The 22,551-nt window shown below is 38.2% G+C and overlaps 1 protein-coding gene across 2 annotated transcripts in view; it reads right to left on the bottom strand.

Annotated features, from left to right (window-relative positions):
- Positions 1–12,134: 12,134 nt before the first annotated feature.
- Positions 12,135–22,551, bottom strand: part of PCTP (phosphatidylcholine transfer protein) — a 46,039-nt gene continuing 35,622 nt past the window's right edge. Inside the window, exons 4-7 of one of the 2 annotated variants that reach the window (XR_011975269.1) lie at positions 20,512–20,683; positions 17,805–17,911; positions 16,655–16,722; positions 12,135–13,415 (exon numbers count right to left, since the gene is read on the bottom strand). Coding sequence is in view for 1 of the 2 variants with exons in the window: in XM_072646754.1 (XP_072502855.1) it covers positions 13,350–13,415; positions 16,655–16,722; positions 20,512–20,683 (306 nt within the window). In the remaining variant the exon portion in view is untranslated. The remainder of the gene's footprint in view (positions 13,416–16,654; positions 16,723–17,804; positions 17,912–20,511; positions 20,684–22,551) is intronic. The other variant, XM_072646754.1, reaches the window with a different exon arrangement.

Genomic DNA, 22,551 nt, shown 5'->3' with positions numbered 1-22,551 from the left:
CTCAGCAACCACAACACCAGCTATGATCACATAACGTTGACAACATTTTTCATCAATATATACTCATATAGCTAGTGTGGTTGCTTTTAAGTCATTTCCAAGACTCCTTGGTGCTGTTTAGGGTTTTAGTGGCAAAGATACTGGAGTGATTTGCCATTTCCTTCTCCAGCTCATTTTATAGGTGAAGAACTGAGGTCAACAGGGTTAAGTGACTTGCCAAGGTTCATACAATTAGTAAGTATCTGAGGTCATATTTGACTCCAGTTCAGCACTCTATCCGTTGCACCATTTAACTTCTACAATATGCAGTTTCCTCATCTGCAAATCAGAAGTAATCCTAACTGTAATACACATGATTGCGGTAAGATTCTAAATGTGAAAAATTAGACCACTGATTTCAGGAAATCCCAGCTAAAGAAACTACCTAGAACAAAGGCATCAAACTCACTGCCTTCCCAAGTGGAGTGCAAACTAAATTAAAATGTAATTGGGAAATGCTTAACAAAATAAATAACAATGCAATATAGATAATGTTAAGTTGTGGTTTTCTAATTCAATATGCAACAGGGAGGGTTTCCATCTCTATCTGATGCCTTTGTTCTAGAGAGATGAACAGTTACAGGACTTGCCCAGAGACAAACAGAAAATATGTCAGGAGTAGCATTTGATCTCAGGCTTTCCTGGCTCCAAGGATCACTCTCTATCCATTGTATTAGGCTACTTCTTGGATATACATCATATGTAAAGTGCTTTGCAATCTTCACAGTTTTACAAAAAGATTAGTTATTATTATTATTAATTATTAAATGCTCAGGGGTGTGCTGGAACTAATTGTGAACTTTTCAGTGTGAGCATTTATACTTCAAAATCAACAAATTCCACATTTCAAGACTTGATTTATTGATGTATTAATTGTCTAGGCGGAAGGCTATGGAGAAAATAATAATGTAGATTAAACTTAAAAATGTGTCCTGTGTACATTTTTTTTCAGGCAGTCAGTTGTTAAATATTCACCAGCACATACCTAGACTTATCCAAAGTTACATAGGTGGTAAGCAGCAGATCCAGGCTCCATGATCCCCAAATTTAGCATGTATTGGTGGCACTTGGGAATATTTTCCAATGGCATAGTAGAAAATTGGACTTTTTCCCTTTGTGATCCTGACTTCTCATTCATGCCTGAGAAAGCCTCTCTGTTAGTCAAGTGAGGACCATTTCTGAAGAACATGAGGTATTGCTCTTCTCCTTAAAACTAACTCCAGCACCATGGCTGAAATAAACTCAGTTTAGCATTGTCAACATAAATATTGTCCAAGGAAGAAGAGAGAGGAATCCCTTTGAAACAATTTACTAGATTCAAGACAGCTATTCATTAATTAGGCTGCTTCATCTGCCTTAGCTGGTGAAAGTACTGATGGGAAAGAGGACACTAAATCATCTGTCCACCTGAAATCTCATCCACCACTAGGTTTTAGTGATTCTTCTATCATAAACATAAAGGTATTACTGCCATTAATATGGAACAGAATTAATAGACTGACCTTAGAGAGGAAGCAGGAGGTTTCCTGGAATAAAGGAATAGATAATAAAGGAAAGAATGGAGAGACAAAAGCTCATTGCATATTTCATGTTCACAACCTCCCTACTGCCCCAGAAGCCAACAGCGTCCTTGTTTACAAACAAAATCCTGGCTTTACTGCAGTCTGGAACCAATAGATAGAATTCTTATTCTTACTCATATTGGGCTACTGAGCAGAGATATAACTAATGAAAGATAAACGGAGCTTCATCCTAGGGCATCAATATGGAAAGGGGCATGTTTTCTCCCCTGAGCACCCAATCCAAATGTCCCTGGCTCATTACGGATAGTTTGGGCTCTGCTAAATACCTACAGTTCACATTAGGCAACTAGGTGGATCCATGGATAGAACCTTAAATTACGAATCATGGAAACCTGGGTTCAAATCCAAACTCAAGACACATACTAGTGTGACCTTGATTAAATGGTCCAGCCTCTGTTTGTGTTTCTTCATCTGTAAAATGGGGATAACAATATCTACCTCCCATGATTGTTTTGAGGGTGAAATGAGATAATTTTGTAAAGTACTTTGCAAACTTCAGAGTTTCCTAGAGGCAGATAGGGTGGCACAGTGGATAATGGATCTAGGAAGATGTGAGTTCAAATTCAGCCTCAGACACTAGCTATGTGACCTTGGACAAGTCACTTACCTGTTGACTGCCTCAGTTTCCTTGATTGTAAAATGTGGGTTATAGCACCTGCATCACAGGGTTGTTGTGTTGATCAAATGAAAGATTTGAAAAGCATGTTGTACAGCACCTAGTACATATGCTTTTCCCTTCCTGTTCCCTTTCCTCTTACCCCACACTTTCATTTTCCCTATTCACTTCCTACTTCAAAGAACCTTAATCTCTGCATCTGAATGGCTGATCTCTCAAGGAAGGTTTGACTCTGATTCCCTGGAGTGAGAAATTTAAGAACTCCATCCAGATTTTATCTGTTGTAGGCCAGGAGTGTTACTATTCCCTGGCCCCACCCACAGTTTTAAACTTGTGTCTTGCATTCTTATGTCTAAAGTGTAAGTCAGGGATTTGCCTGACTCCATCTTCTGAAGAGACCCTTGTGATTACCATTCTGCTTCTCACAAAACTTCATGATGTCAAGCATCAAATGGAGCCAATATCAATGGTCCAGAGAAGACCATTAGTTACTAGCAATTTTTGCTTAAGGCACATTTTCTTCTCTTGCAGTCATGGCTCATCTCTTCCATCTATCGTCTCTTTCTATTCCCATGGCCACCATCTTAGTTCAGGCATACATCACCCTTTCCTTGGTGTATTGCAATAAACTTCTAATTGGTCTCCTAGCATCCAGCCTTATGACCAAATACAAAATAATAATCATGGAATCACAGGCTGAAGACACAATGTGTTTGTTAAAAGCTAGCATAGTAATTGTTGCTTACCATAATGACTAAGCTGAAAAAGAGGTTAAATATCTTCCACTCATGAGAGGGAAGTAGAAAGTACATTTTATGGAGGGAATAATTATATGAAATATTTAAACACAGGAATAAGATTCAGTTTTCTGGTATATTCACTTATATGAAATGTCATTTAAATGTTTTGCTTTCTCTCCCAGGCTACCATGTAAGCTCCTTCAAGGGCAGAGGCTCTAAATTATGCATTGTTGTATCGCTCAAAGTGCTTGGACCTATGGGAAGGAAGCAAAACATAGCTGATGGGCTTCTGGTCTCAGGCTCAAGAGACCTAAGTTTGGATTTCAGTTATTTTGGTGCAGTTAGGTGGTGCAATGGATAGAGCACTGGTCCTAGAGTCAGGAGGACCTAAGTTCAAATCCAGTCTCAGACATTTACTAACTATATAAATCAATGCAAGTCCCTTAATATTGATTGCCTCATCACCACCCCAAAAACCTCCACAAAACCAATAATTTCAATTATTCCACTAACTACAACAGGACATTGATCAAGGTCTTCCTTCTCTATTTCCGCCTCATCTGAACAATGTAGGATCTTGGACCAGATGATGTCTAAGTTCCTTTTGTAACTCTAATACCTGTTGGTACTTCATAATAGGTACTCAATGGTATGTTGATTTGATCTGGAGCTCTTCCTTCTCTATGTGTTCTAGATGAATGAGGTATCACTTGATTGATGAGATACCAATACCTTTCCCTTGCAGAATATAGACTTCAGTAGTTTTAACTACTAGGAAGGTAAGTGGCAGAGTGGATAGAGCCTAGAGTCAGGAAGACTCATCTCTCTGAGTTCAAATCTAGCCTCAGACACTTACTAGCTGTGTGACCCTGGGCAAGTCATTTAACCTTGCTTGCCTCAGTTTCCTCATTTGTAAAATGAGAAGGAAATGGGAAACCAACTACAGTCTCTTTGCCAAGAGCATCCTGGGTCATCTCCAGTGGTCCTGATGAATATCAGGCCACTGGACCCAGATGGCTCAGGATAAGAAAGTGAGGTTGGTGACCTTACACAGCCCTCCCTCACCCAAATTAAAGTCAACTGCAAGTCATGCCATCATCTTGAGGTAATGGTCCTCTTCGAGAACAAGGGACAAACACAACCTTTGCCAAGAAAACACCAAATGGGGCCATGAAGATTCAGACTGAAATGACTGAAAAACAACTGGTCACAGTTTCATCTGGTCAAAGTCCTAAAGATGTTAGGAATTCAAAAACACTGCCATTTATTGACAAACTTTTACCATTGCCTTGGATAAGTAGGCAAATTGTTTAGCATGTTTAATAAGTGTCCTAAGTTTGGTATAGCAGGAGAAAACCATTGAACTCAGGTCAGGAGATAAAGGATCTAGTCCTGGCAAGGCCAAATAATAGTAGCCACTGGATTCATTTCCTAGAATTATAGACTGAGAATTGAATAGGACCTCCAAAGTCATCTATACCAATCCCTTCCCCATTTTACAGGTGAGGAAAAGGAGGCCCCATTAGGATGTAAACTCCTTGAGGGCAGAGTCTATCTTTCTTTCTTCTTGTATTTATATTCCCAGCACTTCTTAGCAGAGTTCTGTAAGTGTTTTGTAAATACTCCATTGGCTTGTTTATATGACTTGTTGTGTTGTGTTTGTCCTTCATTTTCAAAGAGGGCCATGCCATCAGAGAAATGATGACATGACTTGCAGTTGACTTTGATTTGAGTGAGGGAAGACTATACAAAGTCCCCGGCCTAACTTTCTCCTCCTGAGCTGGACATCTGGGGTCCAGTGACAAGGTATTTTTTCAGGATGACTGGAGATGGCCCAGGATGCAATGGGAGACCCTGGCCTTTTCAGGTACCTGATATGAATTGTACAAGGTTACAGAGGTGAAAGGTGGTATAGACAGGATTTGAATCACATGTCTTCCGACTCTAAATCCAAACCACTTTACACTCTACCATTCTCTCTAATCTTTGGCTGAAGAACATGATTTCTGAGATTTCTTCTAGTTCCGATGTTCTGCCATTCCATTATTCTATGACTGCATGTATGGATACATACATGGAGATAAATAATGTAGGTTAGATTAGGTAAACCATCTATCAAGCACTTACTATGCACCAGGCACTGGGGACAAAAATATGAGCAAAATATGGCCAAAAATAGACTCCCTTCCCTCAAAGAGTTTATACTGTAATAGAGGAAGATGATGGGATAGAGAAAAAATGTACCTATCAAGGAGCAAAGGGTAACTAGGTGGCACCATAGTGCATAGAGTGCTAGGCTTGGAGTTAGAAAGATTTATCTTGAGTTCAAATTTGGCCTCAAACACTTACTAGCTAAGTGACCCTGGGCAAGTCATTTAACTCTGTTTGCCTCAGTTTCCTCAACTGTAAAATGAGTTGGAGAAGGAAATGGCAAACCACTCCAGTATCTTTGCCAAGAAAACACCAAATGAGGTCACAAAGAGTCAGACACAATTGGAAAAAAAATGACTAAACAAAAATGAAGGGACAAGATGGAAAAGTAGTCTGGAAAAAGTAGCAGGCAAGAGGTGAGCATGGTTGGCATGGGCATTTCCTCAAAGGGAGATTTCAAGAATGAATTAAACATCTTCCTGAGTTAAAATACAGTCTTAGACACTAACCCTGTGACCCTGGACAAGTCACTTATCCCTGTTTGCCTCAGTTTCCTCATCTGTAAAATAAGCTAAAAAAGGAAATGGCAAACTACTCTAATGTGTTTGCCAACAAAATCCCAAATGGGGTCACAAAGAGTCAGACATGACTGAAAATGACTAAACAATTCTTTAGAAGTTTATGTTGAACAGAAATCTGGGCTCCCATAACTTTCACTCATTGTTCCTTAATTCTACCCTCCAGGACCAAGGGAGCAAGTTTAATCCCTTTTCTATATGTTAGCCTTTCACAATATTTTTGAAAGCCATTTTTTTGAAAACCATTCTCTTGTCCCCCTTTAAGCCTTTTCTCAAGGTTAAAAGCACCAGTTGCTTAAATCAGTTTTTGCATAGCAAGATACTGATTCTCACCACCATCCTGCTCATCCCACTATAGATGCCAGGACTAAATACAATATTCCAAGTGTAATCTGACCGGAGAAAGAGTGCAACAAGATCTACAAATACCACCTCACCCTTTATCATGGACATAGCATATTTTGACATCCTGAGATTACATCACCTTTCTTGCTGTTGCATCTCACCATTGACTTATACTTACAGTTACAAGAGCCTCTCATTCTTACTAAATGTGAACTGGTTTCTAGTTGTATCTCCCTCATCCTAGTTTGTAGAATTGATTTTTTGAACTCAAACATAAAGATTTACATTTTTCATCTTTACTTTTCTTCCTGTTAGCTTCTATTGTTCTAACCTGATCAGATCTTTAGGGATTCAGGTTCTGTCATACAATGTCATCCAAATATAAGCCACTAGACGGAGCAGTGAATAAAATGGTGAGGCTGGAGTCAGGAAAAGCTTGGTTCAAATCTTGCTTACCAGCCTGGGCATGTCATTTAACCTCTATCTGTCTCAGTTTCCTCTGGGGATAAAAATAGCACCTTGCCTCCCCTGGTTGTTATGAGGATCAAATGAGATGACACGAGTAAAGCACTTCATAAACTTAGAAGTACCGGATAGATGGTGACTATTTTTATCATCCAGTGGATTTGTGATCTCTCTTAGTTTTGTGTTATCCGCAGATTTGCTCATTGTGCTAAGTAACATAGTAGATAAAGAAGTGGGCCTGGACTCAGGAAAAAATTGAATTAAAATCTATCCTTGAATACTTACTAGCTTTGTGACCCTAAGAAAATTACTTACTCGCTATCTGCCTCAGTTTCCTCATCAGTAAAATGAAGATAATCACAGTAAGTATTTCCCAGAGATGGTGTGAAGATAAAATGAGGTGATATTTATAAAGTGCTTAGCAAACATTGAAGCACTACATAACTACCAGCTATTAACATCATCATCAGTGGCAGCCACAGCCATTACTCAAGTTATTGTCAAAAATGTTGACCAGAATCAGAGAAAGGAAAGTGCATCCCTCTAAGCAACACCCTCCAACTTGACTTGAGTTTCCTTGTCAGCATACTCAATCATTGGAGCAGAGAAGTCACACAGTGGATGGAATATTGGGCCTGGAGTCAGGAAGGCTCATCTTCCTGAACTCAAATCTAACCTTAAATGTGACCTTGGGCAAGTCACTTAACCCTGCTTGCCTCAGTTTCCTCATCTGTAAAATGATCTGGAAAAGGAAATGGCAAACCACTCCAATATCCTTGCAAAGAAAACCTCAAATAGGTTCACAAAGAGTCAGACATGACTTGACATCAAGTTTAAGGATTAATTTTGTCAAATGTCTTGTGGAAATCCAAGTGTCCAATTTTTCCTGAATCTACCAGACTTATTTTTAACAAATAATGGCTCAGAGTGATCAATACTCTATTTTGTAATCAGTGTGAACATCCAGAAATTGACAGCAAATTCACTGGTCTATAATCTGAATTATCCATCTTCCTTCCCCTTTGTGAAAATGAAGACATTTGCCTGTCTCCAATTCCTTGGCACTTTAAACTCTTTGTTGGGTTACACAATAGCTGGTCTATCCCATCTGTCTATTCATATGGTCACCATCTTAGTTCAGGCATACATGACCCTTTGCCCAATCCATTGCAATAACTGGTCTATTGTGACAAATTCTAATTAGCCTCCCAGCATCCAGCCTTTCTCCTATCCAATCTATCTTCTACAACAAACACGATGTTCAAAAACTAATGTTTTGTGATTTATCAGAATCTCCATCAGAGCTGGAAAGCTGGAGGTAAAGATCATCTATTGCCCAGAAGGAGCTACTTACATTTCCTATTCATCCCCCTCAACTATGCCATTCCTCATCCTGAGGCTATTTCTGGCCTTTGTGGACTAGGAATAAAGCATGGAAAAACAAGGAATGGAGGTTTCTGGCATATAAAGTCATCCTACATAGGTACCAAACACATGGTATGTCTGTATTAATCTCTACTTTTTCTAATTCTTCTTTTTGTATCACCAACCTAGCAAACACCAACAAGCATAAATCTTTCAGACATGAGAATTACACTTGCAGTCCTGGATTGTTACCTCTTCTGGAACAATGAGAGAATTCCAGGCTTTCAGTTGATTTTTCTGGTCTGGGAACCAGAGAGAGGGAGAAACACATAGGCCAGGACTCCTGCTGTGAGATAGGAACATTTGAAAGGGAAGTGACCCTCTCCTGGAACTCCCTAGTTCCAAGGCAGGCATAAATGCTGGCTGGTTGTGTTATATAAATAGCTGTCCTGAGATGGGGGGAGGGGGAGAAATTTTTAGTACCATCGGTCATGTTGTGATAGAATTTATCATTAAACCATGGAATCAGCCCTGATATGGTGTTGGCTGAACCCAAGACTCCCTACCCCTATTCTCATGAAAGCAAAACAGAAGCTCTGGCACAATTCTCAGGTACTTTTGGAAATATTACCGATTAACATCTATGGGTTCTAAGACTCTCCAGCCTAAAATAAATGGGAGTCTGAAGCACCTAGAATCTATAGAATAAAAGATTCCCAAGGGGGCTAATACTACATGAGCTCACAGGGAATAAACACTTTAGCAAATAGAGTGGTGCAGTGGAGAGAACACTGAATTCAAATTCCAATTCTGCCACTCATCATCTGGGAGGGCTTTGTCATGTCATTTAAATTCTCTCTGGGCCTCCATTTCCTCACTTGCCAAATGACAGTCTCAGAAGAGAAGTCTGTAAGGTTACATCCAATTCTAAATCCTCTAATCCTTTGAGTTTAATGTTCCCGCCTCAACTGGTTTGACCTCCTAGATCAGTGTTATTTGTGCATTTCTCTCAAATATTCATGAAACTCTAGAAAGTTAGAAGGTCAGCAAACCAGATTAAAGAGGATGTGGGATACAGTGAGCAGGCTGCATTCAAATTCCATCTCTATCGCTGCATGGCCTTGGTCAAGTCTCTTAATTGTTCTGGGTCTAATGGTCTAATCCGCTGGATGAAGAAAGGTGGCTAGATGGCGTAGAAGATAGAGGTGCCAGAGCTAGAGTCAAGGATTTGTCTTTGTGGGTTCAAATCTGGCCTTAGACACTTACTGTGTGGCCCTGGGCAAGTCACTTAACCCTATTTACCCTCATTTTCTCATCTGTAAAATGAACTGGAGAAGAAAATGGCAAACCCTTTCAGTATCATTGCCAAGAAAACCCCAAATGGGGTCACAGAGAGTCGAACACAACCAGAGAGATAACATGAAGAGAGATGAAGGTCACTGAGGCTAAGGATCCTTAAAATCAAGGTTATGTTTAGATTTTTTTTTAATTTTCAGTGTGAACATTTACACCTCAGAAATAGGCAAACACTACAAATCTTGGTTTGCTGTTTTCGTCATTGTCTATGCTTAACAAAGAAATGTTAATAAATGCAGATTAAACTTAACTGTATGTTGTACATGGTTTTTTGTTTGTTTGATTTTTGCAGGGAGGGGGAGGGGCAGTTAAGCATTTCCTGGCCTTCTCCTGCTTAGAGTTCTAATCCAATGGTCCAATGAAAGACAAAGAATAATATATAGAGGGAGTATAGGAGGCAGTGTGATAGAGTGAAAATACTATGGGCATTGGAGTCAGACACCCACAAGTCTATGCAAGTTAATTAACACTAATTAATACCATAAATAACATTAATTAGCATTACTAACATTAATTGGCATTACTTTTCTTAAGTGTAAAATGAAAGGGTTGGATTGATTAGCTGGCCTTTGAGATCTTTTCCAGGTTTCCATCAATGATTGTATGAGCCAATGAATAACAAGAGAAAATCAGCACTTAAAATAAAGAGCACCGCATTTGGAGTCCAAGATCCTAGATTCAAATTTTGGTTCTGTTATTAATTTAGTATGAATTATCTTAGGCAAAACAGATTTCTTCTCCAGGCTGACTTCCTTCTGTGTGAAATGAAGAAGAAAGGATATGAGTATTTACTAAGAACCTACTATGTGCTAGGCCAGGGGTGGGGAACCTGCAGCCTCAAGGCTACATGTGGCCCTCTAGGCCCCCAAGTGTGGCCCTTTGATTGCATCCAAACTTCACAGAACAAATCCCCTTAATAAAAGGACTTGGACTCAGTCAAAAAGCTGCACCCAAGGACCTAGAAGGCCACATGCATCCTCGAGGCTACAATTTCCTCAGCCCTGTGCTAGGCTAAGTGCTTGGCAAATATCTCATTTGATTTCCACAGTAACCCTGAGAAATAGGTATTATTGTCCCTATCTTACAGTTGAGGAAACTGAGGGATTGTTCTTTGCTTATTTCAGTTGCGTCTGACTCTTTGCCACCCCATTTTGGGATTTTCTTGGCAAAAATACTGGAGTGGTTTGTCATTTCCTACTCCAGTTCATTTTACAGATAAGGAAACTAAGGCAAACAGGGCTAAGTGACTTGCCCAGGGTCACTCAGCTAATAAATGTCTGGGGCTGGAGTTGAACTCACAAAGATGAGTCCTCCTGACTTTAGGATCAGCATCTAACCCCTTCACTACCCAACCTCCCATAAACTGAGACATCGGATTTGCCTAGGGTTATGCAGCTAGTGTTTGACATCAGAGTTAAACTCAGGTCTTCCTGACTCCAGGCCCAGTGCCTTCCAGTTGCCTCTGAAGGATTACATTCAATGACTTCTGGGATCTCTATCCATTCTAAATCCTAAAATCTTTGACCCTCTCATTAAAAAAACACCTTGGCACTGAAGTATAGTCCCTGAAGTACCAGTCACATTTTTGTGTCTCTGGCCTCTCCTAGTAGGATCCCATCCCCCTCCCACATGAAGTCATGACTCAACTGAGGTTCTTTGGAATATGAAAGATAAAACTTCCCTTAGTCAAGATATACAAATGCATGTTTAAAATCCATGTCTTCATTCATATTATAAGGATTTCTGGCCCTTCTTTGTCAGAATATGGTACTCAGTTTATAGCTTTAGTGAATTTATTTTTATAGTTTATACTTATAAGTGTTCATGTTGCCTTCCCCATTGGAATGTAAGCTCCTTTAGGGGAGACATTGATATATTTTGTATAGTCTTTGTTTCCCCAGATCCTGGCCCCAGGCCTTGCACATGCTAAGTACGAAAAATACATACTTGTTGATCAACTCATTGTCATCTTTCTGGAGATGCCCTTTGGGGAAGACTTATATGAAGTGAAACAAACAAAACAACGAACAATATTGACCATGGCTAGAATAATAAAAAGGATGCCAGTAGAACTATTATCACAGTAGAAATCCGATTATTTTCAATAAACCATCGCAGTCTTGCAGAACTGGGGACAACCCACTTCTTTCTACAGAGACCTAGAAGTTCAGGAGTATGAAATATTGATTATATCCCTCAAGTAAAGAAGGTCTCTCTATCAGATAATTTATAACTTTTTATACAAAAGTGGGTTCAATGGTGGAGGGGTATGTATGAGCATGGAAATTAAGTGGAGATAATAGAGTGAATTAAGTGAAAATAATAGACAACAATAAAACTAAGGAAATAATTTAAAAATGAAAAACAAATAAAACAATGAGATAACTTATATTGTTTCCTGCAAGGTGATTTTCTCTTCAAAAGCCCCCAAGTCCATAGCCTTATATGGCACATGAAATCTCTCACTGACCTAGATGGGATCTTCCATTGAGACATCATTTTTTCCAAGTGAAAAAAAAAGGGCTAGCCACATTGCAGAATAATCAATCAGTATTTATTAAGTGCCTACTATGTGCCAAATACTGAGCTAAGTGTTGAACATGCTTTTGATTCTATTTATAAGAAACTTGCTCATGAGTAGAATCAGATTTTGGGAATCATAATGTGTGAGTAATGAGCCTTGTAGATAAAATCAACTTTACTCAAGGTGCACAGATACCAGGCTTTTAAATCATTGATTCGAAGTAGTTCTTTGGAATGCAATTAACTCAACTCCCTTTCTGGGTCCTGCAGCCTCACCTAATGGTCAAATTATTGGATGAGTGAGTTCATTCATGTAGAGCGATCCACGTCGATAAAAGCAAGAGCAAAAAGTTACTCTCAGAAAAAGGGCAGGTGTTTTTGTTTGCTTATTGTTTATTTGTTTTAATTCAAACTTCAAAGAATCAACTCCTTTTCACACAGAAGAAACACACAAGCTGAAGTACTGTGGCAGTCTGCATCCTGTAATTCTGAATGCAGACAATCCTGGATTTTTATGGCGACAATCAGGATTCTGTACTATCATGTGCTAGGTTGATATTGCCCTGAGAAAATCACTAAAGCTGCTGCTATCTTTCCTTATTCTGGTATGGTTCTGATGGGAACCAACTTTGAGGCACAGGTTAGTCAAATCAGAATTCAAAAGGCTTTCTTGTGAGAGGAAGAGCAGTGAACTCTGGTAGGTTTCCTGAGATAAAAAAGCTTAACACCAGCTAAGTCATAGATCTAACTGGTCCTAAAGGTAAGCTAAGTGGTCATCCCCTAGACTCCAGAAGTATCCTCAGAGATGACCACCTGTAAGGACACATCAGCAGAATTCAGTGTAGGGGATAGATTTATGGGATCCCTAGCTAGGGAGTGTCAGTTACGGGCAGTAACAGTAGCATACACTCTGGAAGACCAGGCAGAGTTTCCATAGAAGAATTCTGGAGAAGTAGAAGGGTAGGAACAGGGAGAGAAATCTATAAAATATGGAGAGTTGAAGTACTGCTTTGACACCATAAGAAGATCTCAAACCTTCCCAAGAGGGAATGAGACTGTATGAGACAAAGTGGATTGACAGGCTCAAATCCTCTCCTAAGCCAGTTTTCAGAACAATAAGTATCCTGGTCCAGGTTGGCCACCCTCCAGTGCAAGGAAAGCCAATCTTGAATGAAATGAATCTTCCCCCAGCTCTTATGTGTTCAGCAAGAAGCTACCTCCTGAGACAGGGGTTGGTGTGGATACTGGGGTTTTTTTTCGTTTCTGATTTGTTTTCTTCCTTTCTAACTGGCACAATAGACCAATTGTGTTCCCTAGTAAGGACTTTCCTTTTGAAATATAAACAAGCAGAGTTTTCCTGATCTGACCTAGATTCAACTGCGGGAGAGGGGAATTGTTGCTAGGGTGGGGAGAGTGGGAAAGGAAGTCAGTATTGTAAATCAGGCGTAACACTAGCATGAATAGGGAAGACATGCTGGAGAGTGCTTTCAGTTCTCTGGAAGAGAAGGAAAATAGCCAAGGCTGATTTGGTGTCACCAGGACCTGACCACTCAATAGCGTCCATTTCCATGGACACTCTAGCTACCTCTTATGTTTTCTTATGGTAGTTTTTACAGGCCTTCGTGATATCGTTGAAGAAGTTTGGAACTCCACTCTGTAAAAGAAAATTAAACTCATCAATTTCACATTCTCACACAACAAGCTTAATTTCCCATAGAATTCCTCTGATTTTTATAAAGAGCCCCAAAGACTACATAAAGCAAAAATTCCCAATAGGACCCTAGGGGGATTTCAACAGAACACAGTTACAGAATACGGTAAAAGTACAATGGTAAGATCATAGACTTGGAGTCAGAGTACCCTGATTGGAATCACTGCTCTCTTACTTACTATTGTGTGACAGCAGACAAAACAAAAACTCTCAGAGCTTCTAATTCCTCATCTTTAAAATGGTAGAACTGAGTTGGATAACTTATAAGATCCCTTCCAGCTCCAAGTTTATGACCCTATAGTCCTAAGGATAAAACTCTATAGGTGAAACTTCAAAAGGAAGCAACACACGATGAAACTCTGGGCAAACTGGTCTATTAGCCAAGTATTATAGGGACTGTCCTGTCTGTCTTGGCATCAATCTGCTGGCTAAAGGCGTCATCCAATTGCTTCTAAAAAGTATATTTTGAAAAGTATGACTATTTCCACCACACTGTTATGATTTTTGTTATGATTACTCTTTCAAATTGGATTACTAATGCTAGTGATTTTCCTAATGTTGAACAGTATTCACATATCCAGTTTAAGTAAACTTTTATTATAGTGAGGGTTTTTTTCTTGTTTTGCTTTGAGGAAGTTGGATATATCCTATTGTCTTCTTGCTATAATTTTATTAAACATTTCTACAAAAAAAAATCATTAGTAGTACTGGTCTATAGGCAATGATTTCAAAGTATGTCCAGGGACCCTGGGGGGCCCCCAAGAGCCTTTAAGGGTGATTGTGAGGATGATTATTTTCATAATAATACAAAGTTGCTTTAACTTTCAAATATGGTAAATATCAATGACTATAACCCACATGAACAAAGGCTTTCAGGGTCCTCAGTTTGTAGGAATGTAAAAGAGTCTCAAGTCCAAAAAGTTTAAGAACCACTGGTCTAAATAATCTTTCTGCTTTATCTCTTCTAAGTTTATGTATTAGGACCATAATTGTTTCATAGAAAAAAGGCTGGAGATATCACCAATTGGTAATTATTAGTACTTTCTAAGTTATTGAGAATAAATTTGTAACATATCTATTGACGGTTTATGATAGAATTTATTTGTTAAAATATCTGTACAACAGTTCTACTGTACTCAACTCTCCCTCCCACACCTTCTAGAAAGCTTAATTATAGCTTATTCAATTTCGCTTTCTGAAACTGGGCTGTTTAAGATCTCAGTTTCTGATTTTGCTAATTTGAAAATTTTATATTGTTGTTAGTAATCTATTTTCTTTAAATTCTTGGTTTTGTGAGCATAAAATTATATATATATGGTTCCATTGTTATTTTAATTTTTATTGTGATTTTATGCCAAGTCAATTTTTATTTTATTACTTAGATTTTATTCTTTTTGAATTATATTAGCTAAAGGTTTGTTGATTTTGTTAGTACAGCTGTGTGTGTGTACATATGTATACTTATATACATATACGCTATTTATGTTACTTATATTTATGTATACTTACATACATATGTGTTTTCCTATTCTTTTTTAAAAATCAAAGCTATTTTAATTTTGAATTTTTTTATATTTTGTTGTTACATTGCCTTTCTTGCTATATCACTCTCCTTCCCCATTCCTGAGACTCATCCCATATAACAAACATTTAAAAGAAAAAGAGAGAAAAAAACAGCAAAGCTAATCAATACATCAAAAAAATCCTCAAAAACAAATTCTACCATAAATATTTCTACATATATGGAGACTTCTTTTTTAATCTATTAACTCCTGAGGAATATGCCTAGTAAAGGAATATCTGGAACAAAATATGTGAGCATTTTAATCACTTTTTTCCATAATGCAAAATTGTTTTTCAAAACTGTTCTACCTATTAACAACCTCACCAACAATGTATTAGTGTATCTATATTCCCACAACTCATCCAACTCTGATTATGTCCATCTTGTGTCACCTTTGACAGTTGAGTATGAGGTGAAACCTCAGGCTTTCTTATTTCATTTCTTTTTATTATTAAAGATTTGGATCATTCCTTCATATGGTTTTTGACAGTTTGCAATTCTTCTTTTGAAAACTGTTTTATCCCTTCACCATTTATCTATTGGGGAATGGTCCTTGGATACACACATACACACACACACACATGTTTTTCTATATATGTATGTAGGTAAACATTATAATATCTATTCAAATGGATATATGACTTTTATATTAAAGATTATGCCAGAAAAATAAACAGAAGTGAAGCAGGTCACATGCCTTTCACAATTATGAGTGGGTAACATACTCTTAATCAAACAAGGGATAGAGGCAGCTGCATTGCTAAGTCTCCACGTTGATCTTTATGTTTTGTCTGTATTCCCTAGACTAATTAATGTTTTTGTTTTTTTTACAGAGGATGTAATTGCCATTGCTGCCTTTCTACATTTATTTGCAGTATGTATGTGCCATAATAAATTGTCAGGTTTTTTGTAAATGTTCCAAGTGGCATAGAGAAAAACATATTCTTCTACCATCTCCTTTAAAAGACATCCTAAGTCATTTAGATTAGTTTCTCCAGAAAATTTGCTGAATTCTAAATTTTCCCTTTTGTTTATTTTTTCTGTTAGATTTGTCCAAATCTGAGGGGGGGGGGATGGAGAAGAAAGTGGGAGGAGGGGGAAGGAGGGAGGGAGAGAGAGGAAGGAAGGGAGAAAGAAAGACAGAGAGAGACAGACAGAGAGAGATGGAGATAGAGAATCAAAGTCTCCTACTATTACTATGTTCTTGTTTATATCTTCTTGTAATTTAATGTGTTGTTACATCCCATCCTTCAACCCTGAGTACATGCCTAGTGATGCCCTAAATGAGTTTGGCCCTGATTTTGGTCTCACAAAAGCAGCAGCAGCAGGGACTACCTTTTTCTTATTTGTATCCCTGGCACTTATCGCAGCACCTGGCACATAGTAGTCATTTAGTAAATGTTCTTTTTAGTTTAATTGTATGTGAGCTGCCCTAGTGCAAATACACACACACATACTCCATACATACACTACAGTAATCACCAACTTGTACTCTGACCCTAGTAACAAGGGACACCTTCAGAGAAAGGTCTCCCTGGATTGAACATGACCAGTTTTCTCGAGTTTCAAAGACTGAGTGCTTGATGAACATTTTCCCTCCAGCATCTTAGAGGCTCACCTTTGCTGCCCAGTTGATAAGCCAGGATGGAATCATGCCTCCAGGGTTATCATAGTAGATCATGGAAACTGAGTGGGGAAGGGGGGAAAGGGGAAGGAAGTAAAAAGAACAATTGAGAAAGGCAAGAAAAATACAGAAAAGTACAGAAACAAAAACCTGTGATATGACTATCCAAAATGGGCACTGATAGGTACAAAAGAAAGAAACATCTAGGGATGGAGATTACTCTCCAATAGTCTTTTTTTTTTCCAAATTTATTCTTTATAAATGGAATCACAATCCACAAGACCTAGATTCAAGTTTCACCTCTGACACATACTGGCATGTGGCCCTGGACAAATCACTTCATCTCTCCATGCTACCAGGTAATTCTCTAAGACTTTAAGTTTCAAAACAGATGAAGAAATGCAGACCTATATTGGTAGAGGGAGATTCCTCAAGGGAAGGTCCCTCCACCAATAAAACCACAGATTCAATCACCTCCCCTTACCCCACTCCCAAAACAAACAACCAACAAAAAAAATTATTAGGTCAGTCTAGTATGGACCTATGATTTCATTAGTGTTATTTCATTATGTCTAAGCTTCTGACAACAAAGTTGGTCAAGACTAATCTGAAACGCAGTCCTAGAGAGGGGCCTCAGACACCAAGAAGCAAAGGAACTTGCCCCGGCCAGTATGATTCAGACACAGGACTTAAACCCAAGTCTCCATGATGTCAAAGCCAGCCCTCTCCAGCCCTTAAACCATGCATACATACATGCATACAAAGAAAGATAGGTGGATAGATACATAGATAACATGTGTGTATATATGGGTATATGTTTATACACCCATATATATAAATTATATGTGTATATATGTATGTGCATATATATGAATTACATTGTGTATAGGTAAACATATATGTGTGTGTGTGTGTGTGTGTATATATATATATATATACATATATATGTGCAGATAAATATATAGATACACAGAGATATAAATATAACCAAAGACAGATCAATATTGATTGCTGCTATTGCTCAGTCATTTCAGTCATGTCCAACTGTTTGTGCTGCATTTCAGGTTTTCTTGGCAAAGATACTAAAGTACCCAGATCATTTCCCAGATGCGAAAACTGAGGCAAAGAGGGTTAAGTGACTTACCCAGGGTCACACAGCTAGTAAGTGTCTGAGGTCAAACTTGAACTCAGAGGATGAACTCAGAAGGAGTTTTCCTGACTCCAGGACCAGTGCTCTATCCGCCTAGCTGCCTGATAGATACAGATACATACAAAATTATATTTCAGTATAATTGATTTCCTTTATTATCCTATGTATTTTATTTTATGCATTTAGAAACATCATACTGAGAAGGGTTCTACAAGCTTCATCAGACAATCAAAAGGGTCCATGATACAAAAAAGGTTAATAATCTCTGTATTCAACCATACTGTAATCAATATTATAATCAATCCATAACATTTTGGAAAATCTAACATAACCTTAATTCATATCCTCTTAATAGCTTTATCTTCACTCTGGAACCTAAGGAATGATGCTCAAATAAAAGGAAACAAATCTAGCCTGCGTCTTTAGCGTAGACCATGATGGAGCTAAAGTCTGTTGGCTATGTGATAGAGCAGCAAAAAAAAAGAAAAAAAAGTAGACCTTGTTTCAGAGACCTTGAGTCTGAATTCTAGCAACATTAATTACTGCTTGTGAGACCCTGGAGAAGTCATTTTATTTTTGTAGGTTTCAGTTTTCTACTCTGTACAAAAAAGTTTCACTAGATCAGGTCTACTTGACTCCAGGCCTAGTGCTCTATCTACTGTACCACCTAGCTGCCTTCCTGAGTTCAAATCTGGCCTCAGATACTTACTAGATATAAATGACTAGATGTCATTTAACCCTGTTTGCCTCAGTTTCAAAATCTGTAAAATGAAATGGGGAAAGAAATGGTAAACTATTCCAGTATCTTTGCCAAGAAAACCCTAAATGAGGTCACAAAGAGTCAGACAAGATGGAAACAACTAAAAAACTGCAACAAAGTTTTAAAGCCAAGTTTAGTTGTCAACTTTTAAAAAATTAAACTTCAGCTGTATTTTCAATTGTTTAATGAATAAAAGTAATGTCCTTTATCGCTATTTCATAAATGTTCATCCAAAAAAAATAAAATTCCCTGAGTATATATCCTAATGATATGTGATGCATATTTATAAATGTCCTGTATCTCTTGGTAGAAGATGGTAGACTAGGGTGCAGAAAAAGGCATACATTTTCAGACATGTCCAATTGTAACGTTAATGAGATTATACTAATGGTTGTTAAAGACCTCACCAGGAGTCTATTAAGGGAAGTTTTCATTAATTTCTCATGAAGCACTGGATCAGCAAGAGCTGTGATGCCATTGGGCTCTGAAAAGTGCATATATATACTCTGAGTGAGGTTTTGCTTTGGGGCTTACTCTTTGGAAGAAGCTTCAAGATGAGACTCTGGGTAGCCATTAAGAAGCCCCCCAACTTTGTAAACCCAGATATTAGTGCTTCTCTCTCTGGTAAATATGTATGTATGTAATGGTCAGACAGTTGAATCTGTCTCTTGATCTGTGTTGTACGTATTGCTTATGGTTAGACAGTTAGAAGCCCTATCTGTTGGTCTTTATTTCTCTGCTTGTAATTTCTCTGTTGGTATATGTGGTTAAAGAAGATTGTTGACCCCTCAAAAGCTGCTTTCCTTTTAGAAAAGCAGATCTAAGAACCTGGACTAGTAGGTCATTCTAAGCATGCTACGGTGCTTGCTGTTACACTAACGTGTTTATTTGCTTTGTTTTGCTATGTAGAGAGAAAGAGAGATGTGTGAAAGAGGGATGAAGGATATCAATAAAACATATAAAATACATTTTTTCTTTTTTTTATCTTTTTCTTATTCTTATTGTATATTTTAAGTTCATTTAAAAAAAAAAGAAAACTTCAAAAAGACCAGAAATGGCCAGATCTTGTGCAAGAGTCAGAAAATGCCAGAACATGTTATAATAGCTAAAGTACCAGCCCTAAAGTCAGTTACACCTGGATTCAAATACTATTTAAATGAGATAACATGTGCAGTACCTTAGGGTGCTATATAAATTGTAGCTATGATCTCTGAAGCTTATTAGCTTTTTAATCAAGTCATTTAGACTCGTACAACTCTAAAACATATCTAGTAAATTAGGAATGGGTGGAAATCAGAATTGTGAGAATTTCCACATCAAAGAAAAATCACAACTCAATGATATATTCACCTACTTATAAGAAGAGAATTTAACATTTCCATGGGTTCAGAAACGTTTCTGAGTTTCTTAGGGGTTGGTTCCTTTTCATGTACTTTTTGTATTTGAAAGATGGCATGACATAGTATAGTATATAGGAGGCTAGCTTCAGAGTTAGAAAGAGTTGGATTTAAGTCCTACCCCTTGACACATCAGTTAATAAACATTTTAAAAGTGACTAATGTGTGATGTGTGTCCATGGACAGAATCACTCAATACCTCCAAGGCAATCTCTAGGACTCTAGACTATAAATGACTTGCCTATCTGTGTCACTAAAGAGAATTCACTACACCGATGAAATCATAGTTCTAGACCAAACAAGAAAAGGTGTTTGGAAAGTACTGTAGTGTTCCAAGGTTTTGTTTTTCTTTGTTTTTCAATTGGGGTGCAAGTGGGAGGATGAGAAGGTAGACTTCTGTTAAATCAAAAAATATATTTTTAATAGAAAGTCCTGTAAGCTTTGCCCTATTTCAGTTCATCACAAGGGCATAACAAGGGAACAAATGCTTCATTCTAACACTAAACAAATCAACTGTTGCCACATGAAAGATGCAAGTTTTTACCTTTGCACCCCTCCTTGCCATCACTTTCAATCACAAGGCTTTGCCTGTAGTCACTGACTCGGACGATACCATTTTTCTCTGGAATTTCAGGTACAGAGAAGCTCTTAGCCAATATCACATGTACTGTTCGTCCATTTAAATCCAGGTCTCTCCGGTCCCGAACATACACATACTGTGTCCCAGGTTAAGGAGAGAATAATCTCCAGTTTTATAAATACATGAGAATGGAAAATCAGTAGACAAGACTCAGGCTTTCTGAATTTCTACATAGTAAACCCATGAGGGCAAGAGATCATGTCACTGGCCTGTAATTATTCTCTGTACCCCTCATTTGGTGCTTGGCCCAAAGACCTAAGAAAAGAATGAGCCTTAAAGGTTAATCTAGTCTAACCACTTCATTTTTCATATGAGTTGGCAGAGACTTAGAGGGGGAAATATTTCACCCAAAGACACACTGAAGACAGTAACAGAGTTGAGATCCGAACCAAGGTCTTTGGACCCCAAAGCTAGTGAATTTTGATGTTCCAGACGTGGTTCTTCATATTAATTACCGTTCTACTTTTACATCTTGTCTCCCCAAATAGAGTGTAAGCTGTTCCATGGCAAGAATGGTATCTCATTCTTTTTTCTTTTTCTTTTTAAGCCCTTGCCCAGTACTCTACACATAAATGGTTTGTTGGTAGTGGTCATTTTTCAGTCCTGTCTGACTCTCCATTACCCCAGTTTGGGCTTTCTTGGCAAAGATACTAAAGTGGTTTGCCATTTCCTTCTCTATCTTATTTTACAGATGAGGAAACTGAGGCAAACAGGGTTAAGTAGCTTGCTCAAGGTCACACAGGTAGTAAGTGTCTACAGATTTGAACTCATGAAGTTGAGTCTTCCTGACCAAGCTGGGTGCTCTATCTATTGCACCACCTAGCTGCCCAGCACATAGCAGGTCCTCAAAAACCATTTACTGATGATATTTTTAATTGTAGGTAAGGATTGACATTAGGAAGAACTTCTCCTTCCTCAGTGTCATCTGATAATATTCACTCACCTTCATCCCACATATCCAATATGTTGTCAAATCTTATCATTTTTATCTCTACAATATTTCTTACATGGATCACCTTCTGTTCATCTACACAGCTACCACCCTACTTCAGTCACATTGCCTCTCACCTAGTCTATCACTATAGCCTTCTAATCAATCTCCTTGCCCTAAGTATCTTTCCACTATAATCAAACCCTCACTTAGCTACTAAAGTGATTTTCTAAGAGCATAGCTCCGACCATGTTAACTCCATAGCCACCACTCACACTCACTCAATACCTATGGCTTCCAGTTATCCCCATATTCAAATACGAAAATCCCTTGTTTGACATTGAAAGTTTTCCTTAACCTGGCTCCTTTCTATCTTTCCAGGCTTCTTACACTTGATGCCCCATATGGGTCTCAACCCTTCTGATATTCATTTGACTCTAAGGCTTACCAATTAAATTTGGAACAATCCAACTATACCAGCATATTTCCTCCATCTCCCATCTCTGTGTATTTACAGTAGGTGTTTCCCATGATAAAAATGTTTTCCTTCATCTTCACCTCCTAGCTTCCCTGGTATCCTTCAAGACTCAACTCAAATCCCAACTTCCACAAGAAGCCTTTCCCAGTGCTCTCCCCACCTCTAGTCCAGTATCTTTCCTCTGAGATTACAATGCAATATAGATATTTTACATGTACAGTTACTTGCATGTTGTCTCCTATCTTAAAATATAAGCTCCTTGAAAGCAGAGCCTGTGACTTTGTCTTTCTTTGTAAACTTAGAACCTGGAAAACAATAAGCATTTAATAATTGCTTGTTGATTCCCTCATCTAGGTAACAGTGAATAAAGTAGCGGGCCTGAGGTCAGGAAGTCTCAAATTTAAATAAGCCTCAGACACTTACTAGCTGTGTACTTCTGGGCAAGTCACTTAATCCCTCTGCCTTGGTTTCCCCAACTACAAAATAGGGATCATAAGCATTGTTGTCATGTTTCACTGCTGTATGACTTTGTGAT

The sequence above is a fragment of the Notamacropus eugenii genome, chromosome 2 (genome assembly GCF_028372415.1).
Source record: "Notamacropus eugenii isolate mMacEug1 chromosome 2, mMacEug1.pri_v2, whole genome shotgun sequence".
NCBI lineage: Eukaryota > Metazoa > Chordata > Mammalia > Diprotodontia > Macropodidae > Notamacropus > Notamacropus eugenii.
The sequence above is the reverse complement of the archived record's forward strand: the minus strand, read 5'-3'. Positions and strand labels throughout refer to the sequence as shown.